Here is an 11,063-nt window from a genome sequence, read left to right on the forward strand (position 1 = left end):
TGGTGCAAATGAAGGGGCGGGAGCGGCGAGACAGGACCCCGGGCGAGGAAGAGGGAGCCGGCGCGCAAAGGGATACAGGTCCGTCCGCCTTGAGGCGGCCGTTCGCACCATTGTCCCCTGGTTTTCCGCCTGTGGAAGCATTATGAAACATTTCCTTCCTCTGTGTCATTGAGCCTCGCCCTCCCTCTTTTTCGATGGAAGCGCGGCTCAGCTTTTTCTTAGGAACCTAAGAGGTGGAAAGGCTCATCTTTGCTCGCTTTCGGAACGCGGGTGCAGACTTTCCCCTTCCTGCTGGGAAGAGGAGGGAGGGGTCGGGGAAGGAAGCGAAGCTCCCAATTTCCCCGCCGCACACTTTCTAGCCTCAGCGAGCCCGCGGGTCCCTGGGTGGAAACGTGGGGTTCCTTCACGTTCCGGCCCGCCTGGCCTACGTTCCGCGGCAGCTATTAGGTAGAGGAAGGCAGACTGGGCGGGAGTTGATTCTTTCTGGAATGAACACGGGAAAGCTCAAGTCCCCCCTTAGGCTCTAGGGAATTAAAACGCGTTCCAGATCACCTATTCCGGAAGCACGAGCCTGGTCCCCAAAGAGAAGTCTTAAAAGTCAGGAGATAACACGGGTGGTGGTAATAAAGTTCAACGGGAACGCATTTTGGAAACCTAGAGCCCGGGAAGTGACCCCCAGACCTAGGCATGCTTTCTAGGGAGGCACTGACCAAACACGCTTTCCCCCAGAACTGTTGGGGCGAAGAGAGAGCAAGCTGCACAAACCGGCCGAGGCAGGCCAGCGAGATGGAGAGGTGGGGTGAGGCATTTTTCTGGGAAGGCTCATCTCACAAAGTGGGGAGTGAGGGGCTGCGGGAGGGGGTGACATAGGCAAGGGGCATAGTGACAGCCCCCAGGCAGGGAAATCTTGGAGAAGGGACTCAGCTCTCCACCCCCACCGTCCCTTCTGGGAACTGCAGCCCAGCGCGCGAACTGCGCTCCCGCACAGGGGCGGCGAGAAGGGAGGGGGGTCCGGAAAGCCCACGAAGAAGAAGGCGCAGTGGAAGGGAGTACCTTCTCCCCGCATCAGCCCCAGACGCACAAAGCGCTGGTCACAGCGCCCCTCCTGCGTCTTCCGCCCCCAGATTGACGAGGCCTTGGCGCCCTGCCACCGCGGAGGCCGTCCCCTCCCCCGCCCGGGCCCGCGGCGCTGAGCGCGGTTTAGCACCGACTGAGTTTGGGGGCGGTGTCTTTGGGATGGAAAGGAGGCCAAGAGGGAGAGAGAAGGGGGGAGGGAGGTGGAGATGCAGTCAAGACTATAAAAGGGCTGCCCCGGCTGCCTGGTGCTCGCACTCGCTGGAGAGCGGCTCCACGCCAGGGGCCACTGCAAAGCCGGCGCAAGAGTAGGGCCGAAAGGACCGAGTCTTGCGCAAAGCCAGCCGCCCTGCGGCCAAGGCGGAGACCGAAGAGGGGCTTCAGGCACCGATCCTCGCGTTGCCCGTTGCCCGCTGCCCCGGAGGCGTTCCAGGGCACTTCTAGTCTCTGCAGCAGCCTCCCATCCAGCCCCTGCTGCGAGGTGCCTCCAACTCTGCGCCAGAAGAAAAACTTCCCGCGCTCCCGCAGAACTGCAGCGCCTCGTTCCCAGTGGCTCCGGAGTCCTGTACGCGGCCAGCTCTGCGCGCACTTTCAAAGAGTAACAGTAATTGTTAACATCCCAGAGCGAGGCCAGCGAGGCTCCGTGCTCCCGACCCGAACAATAGTCCCCTCGCCCGGTGCACTGCGGCGCGCGGTGCCTCCCGGGACTCGGGTGCAGCGACCGATCCCCGCAGGGTTTCGAAGGCGCACAGGAGGCAGCGACATGGGGAACGCGGAGCCAGCGCGGCGGCCTCGGGGCTCACAGCCTGCGCCCGCGCTGCTTCTACTCGCGGCGGCTACGACCCTGCTGCTTCTGCCGGGCGCGCGCGGGCGCCCCGCAGAGGAAGACGAAGAGTTGGTGCAGCCCGCATTGGAGCGCGCACCGGGACACACCACCACGCACCTTCGCCTGGACGCCTTCGGCCGGCGGCTGCACTTGGAGCTGCAGCCCGACCGCGGCTTCCTGGCGCCGGGTTTCACACTGCAGACCGTGGGGCGCAGGCCCGGGCCCGACGCGCTCGGTCCGGACGCCGCCGGCGACCTGGCGCACTGCTTCTACTCCGGCACGGTGAACGGCGACTCCGGCTCGGCCGCAGCTCTCAGCCTCTGCGAGGGCGTGCGCGGCGCCTTCTACCTGCAGGGCGAGGAATACTTCATCCAGCCCGCGCCGGTCGCCGCCACCGTGCGTCTCGCCCCAGCTGCCGCCGCCGGGGAGGAGCCGCCGGAGCGACCCCAGTTCCATCTCCTGCGGCGGAGGCGGCGGGGCGGCGGCGGCGCCAAGTGCGGGGTCACTGACGACGAGACCCGGCTTAGGAGGGGCGAGGGGCCGGCGGGCGAGGACGCCGGAGCGCAGTGGCCGCGGCGGGACCCGGCGCCGCAGCGGGCGGGACAGCCGACAGGTATCGATCCCTGGAGAGTTGCTCTCACTTGTCTCTCCATTCATCCCACTTTCCCCACCGTCTCTGTGCGGCGCGTGCGGAGGGTAAACTGTTCGCAGGCAGGAACCGATGTCTGGGGACCGGATGGAGGCCTAATGTGGGTTGAGGTTTGGGTTGGTGAACTAATCCCATCCTTGCTAGAACAGAATCCCGTTTGCCCGAATAATGAATGGTCAAGGGAAGTCAGACAAAACCACGATTTTCTGCTAAGGCGCAGCGTTTCGACAGGAAGGGAAGAGCTGATAACCCTACTCCTTCCACCTTAGTGTAGTGTGAGCGCGTGTGACTTCTTTCCGTCCTGCTAGTTTCTTTTTAACGCCGGTACATGTGTTCTTGGGTCGGGTTGCAACTTTGCGCCCAGCGTCGTAAGTGCCAGTGCGCGTACCCTGCGCCCCGAGGAGGGCGGAGATGGAGGGCGGAGGAGCGACGGCGACCTGGCGGCGCGCACTCCGCGAGCCTGGACAGCTGCGCTAGAATCTCGGTTCCGCGGGCCTCCGCCTTCTCCCCCTTCCCCCTTAAGAGGCTGACCCCGACCGGCTGGCGGCGGCGGGGCCCCTCTGCAGAACCTGCTTGGGAGGTCTTAGCGCAGCGGGCCCCGCCTCTCCGCGCCTCCCACTCGGCCTCCCAGTTTGCGCTCCCTCTCGCGGCCAAAATTCTGCTCTCAAGCACTGTTAGTCACTGCCGAACCTTCCTGCAACGCCTCACCCTCACTGTTCGAGTTGTGCGAGGTGATTACTGCCCTGTCCTCTTCATTCTATCGCTTGGGTGCCTCTTTTCGTCCTTAACTTTCTCACGTGTCTTGTTTTCGAATTTTCATGTTTTCCCCTGGACATCAGCTCCTGGAAGCCCGTACACGGTCAGCGTCCAGTTTAGGACTTCCCTGGGGGCTGGTTTTCAGTAGAGAGTCAAAGGGCTCTTTTCTGAATAATCAAACGTGGCTCCATGGCTCAAGGCAGGAACTTAGTTCCCTGGGACAGTGGGAGTAGGGCAATAGGCTGCTGGGCAGAGTGTGTGGTCCTTGTGCCCGGATTTGGCAAGAGCAGAGCATCCCCAGGGACCCCTGGAATGAGAGAGCAGAGCAGGCCGAGATTCCTCCAGGCCCGGCCCCTTGGCAGAGGCCCCAGCCCTGCCCTGAGCCTTCCACGTGGAGTCCGATGATCTCATTCAGGATTTGAGTACTGGCCTGTGAAAGAGTGACTCAGGGGCTCTGCCTGCTTCCCTTGCTCCAGATTTTTACTACAGCTGGGCAGGGTGATGTGCACACTGCCTTGGTCAGCTTATAGGATTTCAAGGAGGACAAAAGAAATCCTGCTTAAAAAAAAAAAAAAAGTAGGAAGTCTCAGTGACTCACATGGCTTTTTTATTTCTAGTAAAGGAGAGAGAAAAAAAAATAATAATAAAGGAAAAAAAAACTTTAAAAATAACACTTTCAGTGAAAAGAGATGCAAATATTTTTGTTATTGTTGTTCCAGGCCTATTTTTGCCTTATTTGCTCTGACGGATTAGGCTTTCCTTATATACTGTGGGAAGGTCACTATTCTTGGCAAGACTGTCTCTGAGCAAACCGTCTTTTTTGTCTCTTCACAGGAACTGGAAGCATAAGAAAGAAGCGATTTGTGTCCAGCCACCGCTATGTGGAAACTATGCTGGTGGCTGACCAGTCAATGGCAGAGTTTCACGGCAGTGGCCTGAAGCACTACCTCCTGACCCTGTTCTCCGTGGCAGCCAGGCTGTACAAACACCCCAGCATTCGGAATTCAGTGAGCCTGGTGGTGGTGAAGATCCTGGTCATCTACGAGGAACAGAAGGGGCCGGAAGTGACCTCCAACGCGGCCCTCACCTTACGGAACTTCTGCAACTGGCAAAAACAGCACAACCCACCCAGTGACCGGGATGGAGAACACTATGACACGGCGATTCTCTTCACCAGACAGGTAGGAGCAGGACCCTGCGGATTAGGACTGTCCTCTAGGGAGTCCGCTTTGTCACAAGCAGATGTGTTCAAGGCATTTCCCCAGTGTTTTTGCAGTTACTTTTTTTTTTTTTTAATTGGCTAGGCTGGTTCCCCTTATTTAGGTTTTCCTTAATTTTAATATCTCAAGTCTCACAGTCCTATTTGAATAGCATCACAGAAAAATCTTCATTAAAGTCACCCACAGTGGTCCCAAAAGCACAGCTCAGCAGCAGGGAATGTAAATGCTCCCACACAAATGTGGAGATACATGTTGCCAGAAAGTTAGGTCCCTGCCAAAAGGTTTGCGCTCTCTGTCCCTCTGAGTCAGGACCCACCTCTGTTCCTTTCAGGACCTGTGTGGGGCCCAGACCTGTGACACTCTTGGGATGGCTGATGTTGGAACTATATGTGACCCCAGCCGAAGCTGCTCAGTCATAGAAGATGATGGCTTGCAAGCCGCCTTCACCACAGCTCATGAACTAGGTGAGTCCATTTCGGACTAGGAGTGGAGTCCGCTGCATGCGTTTTCAAAGAGATAAACCATGTTGCTCACTGAAGGGGGGAGTGTCGGCAGGTTTATTGCTATTTTAGGTTCCGGAGCTTTCTAGAAACTGCAGGAAGTATTTTTTCCCCCCACTATTCTAAACAAGGGCCAGCCTTATTTGGATTCAAAATAACATAGAAGGAGCTCTGGACCTTTGGAAATTTGCATATTTGTTTGCACCTTTTAAAAGACAGGCACGCTGTGTCCGAACTAGATGGTTGCCAAAGTACATTTCTTCTTCTAGAAACCCCACTTTGAGACAAACAGAATCCCCGATGGGGGAAACAAATGTTGTGAGTGATCTATTTTTTGATGTGGGTTTTGGATTGCTTCTTAGGCCACGTGTTTAACATGCCCCATGATGATGCAAAGCAATGCGCCGGCATTAATGGCATCGACCAGAATTCCCACATGATGGCGTCAATGCTTTCCAACCTGAACCACAGCCAGCCTTGGTCTCCCTGCAGTGCCTACATGATTACGTCATTTCTGGATAATGGTCACGGTAAGAAGCTCGAGCTACTCTTTCTAGGTGTTCTCCAGCTTCCACATGGAAGGTTCTAGTTAAACCACCTCATTCTCTCTTTTTTTGTTCTTTTTATTTCTCCTCCTTCCAAGTTACCTTCATTGTCAAGAGCATACATTGTTAGGCCTTTATTTCCAATAACAGATCATTCTTCTGGCCGGGTAGCTCCTGAAGTACGTTAATTTGATACTTTTTCAGCAGAGCAATAACTTCCCATCACTGTTAACATAGAAACCCCTTTGAGGACAAAATCTTACAAATCATGTAAACCTCTCTGGCATTTTCCCCAGAAGCTCTGGTGTTCAAGTCACTCCGCTATATATATGATGTCTTAAGATACATATTTTCTGAAACCAATCTGCCTCCCGTGTGTTTTCCTCTCCTGTTTTATAACGAGTGGGCATTTCCTTTGCAGGGGAATGTTTGATGGACAAACCTCAGAACCCCATCCAGCTCCCCTCGGATCTCCCCGGGACCTTGTATGATGCCAACCGGCAATGCCAATTTACGTTCGGGGAGGAGTCCAAACACTGCCTAGATGCGGCCAGCACTTGCACGACCCTCTGGTGCACGGGCACCTCCGGCGGCTTGCTGGTGTGCCAAACCAAACACTTCCCTTGGGCAGACGGCACCAGCTGTGCGGAAGGGAGATGGTGTATCAACGGCAAGTGTGTGAACAAGACGGACAAGATGCACTTCCATGTGAGTTTTCCTGTCGCCACGTGTTTGCATACTCCTTTAAAATTCACAGCTGGGAAGGAACAAAGTGATACCAAAGCATCAGGTATCACCATAAACATCCCTGCCTGTGGCTTTGATGGTTGCTTTGACAGCTGATTCTCTGGTCCTTATTTTTCTCTTTTATTTCCTAAAAAGACCTCTGTAAAGAGTTCTAATGCTGACCCCTTGTTTTCCCATTTAGACTCCTGTTCATGGAAGCTGGGGGCCGTGGGGACCCTGGGGAGAATGTTCGAGAACGTGTGGTGGAGGAGTTCAGTACACAATGAGGGAATGTGACAACCCCGTCCCCAAAAACGGAGGGAAGTACTGTGAAGGCAAGCGTGTGCGCTACAGGTCATGTAACATTGAAGACTGTCCAGACAACAATGGTGAGTAGAAATGGGGTAAAAGCCATGTGGCCGCAGGCCAACAGGTAAGGGTTGAAAACCGATGATGTCATTATATCCTTTTCTTTCTAGGAAAAACCTTTAGAGAGGAACAATGTGAGGCACACAATGAGTTTTCTAAAGTTTCCTTTGGGAGCGGGCCCGCGGTGGAGTGGACACCCAAGTACGCTGGAGTCTCCCCCAAGGACAGGTGCAAGCTCATCTGCCAAGCCAAAGGCGTCGGCTTCTTCTTCGTCTTGCAGCCCAAGGTACTTCCTTTCATTCATACTCTTGTCTAAGAAACGAGGGCTTGAACTGTGACCTTTTCACACAGCCTCTGACGCAGTTTCATTAGTTTATACATATTTTTTTTAATATTTTTTAATTATTTATTTGACAGAGAGAGAGAGAGAGATCACAAGTAGGCAAAGAGCAGGCAGAGAGGGGGAAGGGGGGGAAGCAGGCTCCCTGCTGAGCAGAGAGCCCAATATGGGACTCCATCCCAGGACCCTGAGATCATGACCCCAGCCGAAGGCAGAGGCTTAACCCACTGAGCTACCCAGGCACCCCTTCATTAGTTTATAATATTAACGCTTTCCATTTCAAATTAGATCTCCTTGTCTTCTGGATACATTGGCAACTGCCCGCTTTGGGTGCGGTGTTGCTTTCAGTGATGAATAAAGCTTGAATCTAGCACTCGGGATTCTTATCGTTGCTTGTTATTCCTCTGATATACAAAGAAAAATTCTTTATCGTTAGATAAATTTGCATGGCAACCAGCCAGTGGCTTTGAAGAATAACATAGGCATGGACAAAATTAGTAACTGGTGATTAGCATTAACATGTGCAAATGGACTTATTAAAATGAAGTCTGAGCATCGATAACTCTTGTGTTTGAGGATTTCTCTTGAAACTGTAGAAGCATCATTTTGCTCTCTTGCTGAGGGGGTAAATCTGGTTCTGAGGTTAAAAAAAAAGAAAAGGAAATGAATTTTGTTTGAGTTATCATGTGCTGTTATCACTGTAGGCTATGAAAATACTTCCCAGTTGCAGATTCAACACACAACTGACTAATTTAGTGTGTGCGATTGTTGAGTATTATTCTAGGCATGGGGCCGACCACAGTAAACACATTAACAAGCTCTGCTTTTGTTGACCTTACCTGTAAGTGATATAGCTCAATAAACAAATAATCAAAAAGAAATTATAATTTTTTCAGACATCTACATCTACTGTGGGGAAAAAGCCACCAGGAAGGGTAGTATGTGATACACGTTGAGTTCTGTTTTAATTGTGATGATCGGAAGACGATGTTAATGAGAGAAACTTTCCTAATTATCAGAGCATCCTCTCTTTCCCGTGGTAACCTGTGACGCAAATATATTTCTCTTCTTCCTCAGGTGGTGGATGGTACCCCGTGTAGCCCAGATTCCACCTCCGTCTGCGTGCAAGGACAGTGTGTAAAAGCTGGCTGTGATCGCATCATAGATTCCAAAAAGAAGTTTGATAAATGTGGCGTCTGTGGAGGAAACGGATCCACGTGCAAGAAAACCTCAGGATCGGTGACCAGTGCAAAGTGAGTTTTAAAACGTCGTCCTCCCCAAGATCTTATTATTTACATGTAATTTCACGGCTTTAGTAAAAGTTTCATGCTCCATTGATGGACGAGCGTGGTTTCAAGCTAATTCCGAGAATTAGCCAAGGGACTGAGAAATTCTTACCTGTGTTTTTTTCTGGCCCGCAGACCTGGCTATCACGATATCGTCACAATTCCGGCTGGAGCGACAAACATTGAAGTGAAGCAACGGAATCACCGGGGATCCAGAAACAATGGGAGCTATCTCGCCATCAAAGCTGCGGACGGCACCTATATCCTGAACGGCGACTTCACTCTGTCCACCTTAGAGCAGGACATTTCCTACAAAGGGACCGTCCTAAGGTACAGCGGGTCTTCCGCCTCGCTGGAACGAATCCGCAGCTTCAGTCCGCTCAAAGAGCCCATAACCATCCAGGTCCTCACGGTGGGCAACGCCTTCCGTCCCAAAATCAAATACACCTATTTTGTGAAGAAGAAGAAGGAGTCTTTCAACGCCATCCCTACTTTCTCCGAATGGGTCATCGAGGAGTGGAGCGAATGCTCCAAGTCGTGCGGGCTGGGCTGGCAGCGGAGGCTGGTGGCGTGCCGTGACATCAACGGGCAGCCCGCCTCTGAGTGTGCGAAGGAAGTGAAGCCGGCCAGCACCAGACCCTGCGCCGACCTGCCCTGCCCCCACTGGCAGCTAGGGGATTGGTCCCCATGTTCCAAGACTTGCGGGAAGGGTTACAAAAAGAGAACCTTGCAGTGTCTGTCTCAGGATGGGGGGGTGCTGTCTCACGAGAGCTGTGATCCTTTAAAGAAACCGAAGCATTACATAGATTTTTGCACGATGGCGGAATGTAGTTAAGCAGCGTCCGTGGAGGGGGAAGGACGAGGTATGGAAGGGCTGAGGGGCTGACATCAAGAAGTTTCTCAATGTCGGCACCTGGAGGGACCCAGTGTACCTTGGGGATCCAGTGTACCTTGCCCGTAGGCAACAAGGCCTGTCAAGGAGTTGGGAGGGTAGAGGTAGGTAGAAAAGAAGTTAGATCGTCAGAATATCCTGCCAGTTACAAATCTGATAGGCTAGTTAATGAGGGTTATTAATCTCTGAGCAATGATATAGCATGATTAAGCCCCAGGGCATTATTATTATTCCTTTTGTTACATCTATGACAAGTTAAAAAGAAAATAGAAACAATTGTCCAACTTAGTTTAAGGAGTATACAATCCCTGTGTTGTGGTACTGATTGAATACTTTGTATATTTAAATTGTGTGTCGGGGAATGAAAAGCAGAAGAGAGAAGAGATTTGTTTAGCTTCAGACAGGGCTTACTTTACCTCACTAACAGCAGAGGGAGAAAAGGGATACAAGAAGCATCTTTAACCAGCACTGATACGGCTGCTACCATTTCGGAGAATGTTCCTGCGGTCTTTTCTACCAAGAGGTAAGAGTTCAAGACTGTCCACCACGACAGAAATGCTTAACAACCTCACATGACCCAAAAGAACTCTTTGCTTTCTTGTGCCCTTGTTATGTCTTTATTCATGACTTTATTTTGACCAAGAAACAATCCCACGTGTCTGTAAAAATGCAGGAAGTATACAAGGGTTAAAAAAGCAGCAAGGAATCCGATGCTCGGAAAAACCAGAAGGCAGGATGGGTTCAGTACCTCCTACTTTTCTTTCCTCTGTGTGTAAGCCTACTTTAAGAATGTGGATGTCAAAAAACAACAACAAAAAAAAAAACAAAAACAACAACAAAAAACTGTTCCTGTCTCTAGAAAGACTGGGTGATCACAGGAAAAGGATGTAATGCCGGTATAAGAATAGAGTGTGTAGAAGGGATCCCCAGGGTTTGGGGACATGGAGATCACTTGTCTCACAGTGGGGAGGCTACTGAGGGGTAGCAGGTCCATCCCCAGCAGCTGGTCCAGCAGTCATATCCTGGTGAATGTCTGTTCAGCTCTTCTACTATGATAGAGAATATGACTTTTTTTTTCCATATGTATATAGTAAAATATGTTACTATAAATTCTACATACTTTATAAGTATTTGTGTGTTCCTTCTAAGAAGGACTATAGTTTGTAATAAATGCCTATGATAACATATTTATTTTTATACATTTCTTCCTAATGATAAAACTTTTAAGTTATATCGCTTTTGTAAAAGGGCATATAAAAATAGAGTATTTATACAATATATGTTACTAGAAATAATAAAAGAACACTTTTTGAATGTGTGTGTCTATTTTTTTTTAATGGGAATTAATTCCTGGGAAGGAAATCTGAGACACAAATACTGAGTTTGAAGACTAAATAACTTTCTTAAATTCTATAGAAATAAGGTTTCTTTCGAATGAAATGTATTTTATGTATCCTTAATGTATGTGATTGTTACCAAAAAAAGAAATCTATTACATCTTCAGTAACAGAGTTTTGTTGAACATACACCAATGGTTGGCAAATGTTTTCCGTGAAGAGTCAGATGATAAATATTTTTGGTTTTATGGGCCAGATCATCTCTGTCACAACTTCTTACCTATGCTGCTGTTGCGTGAAAACAGCCATAGACCATACATCAGTGAATGGGCACGATGGTGTTCTAATAAAACTTTATTTACAAGAACTGGGCCAAATTCGTTCTGTGGGTAGTTTGCCCACCTCAGGGATATAACACAAATGAGAAAAGGTGGGATTCCGGATGCAGTTTGAATTTGTATCTCTTCAATTATATATGTGAGTAAAATTTGTGACAGCACTGAAGCCACTGACTAGAAAATGACACCTCAAAAATTACAGTTG

General features: G+C 50.6%; 1 protein-coding gene across 1 annotated transcript; it reads left to right on the plus strand.

The window, feature by feature from the left end:
- Nucleotides 1–1,285: 1,285 nt before the first annotated feature.
- Nucleotides 1,286–10,497, plus strand: ADAMTS1 (ADAM metallopeptidase with thrombospondin type 1 motif 1). The gene is made up of 9 exons (XM_082748839.1): nt 1,286–2,513; nt 4,140–4,486; nt 4,857–4,989; nt 5,388–5,555; nt 5,992–6,278; nt 6,499–6,685; nt 6,776–6,951; nt 8,083–8,258; nt 8,427–10,497. The coding sequence occupies exons 1-9, from the start codon at nt 1,838–1,840 to the stop codon at nt 9,124–9,126; spliced, it is 2,850 nt and encodes a 949-aa protein (XP_082604965.1). The 5' UTR covers nt 1,286–1,837; the 3' UTR covers nt 9,127–10,497.
- Nucleotides 10,498–11,063: the final 566 nt, after the last annotated feature.

Source organism: Mustela nivalis (assembly GCF_964662115.1).
Source record: "Mustela nivalis genome assembly, chromosome: 1".
NCBI classification, from domain to species: domain Eukaryota; kingdom Metazoa; phylum Chordata; class Mammalia; order Carnivora; family Mustelidae; genus Mustela; species Mustela nivalis.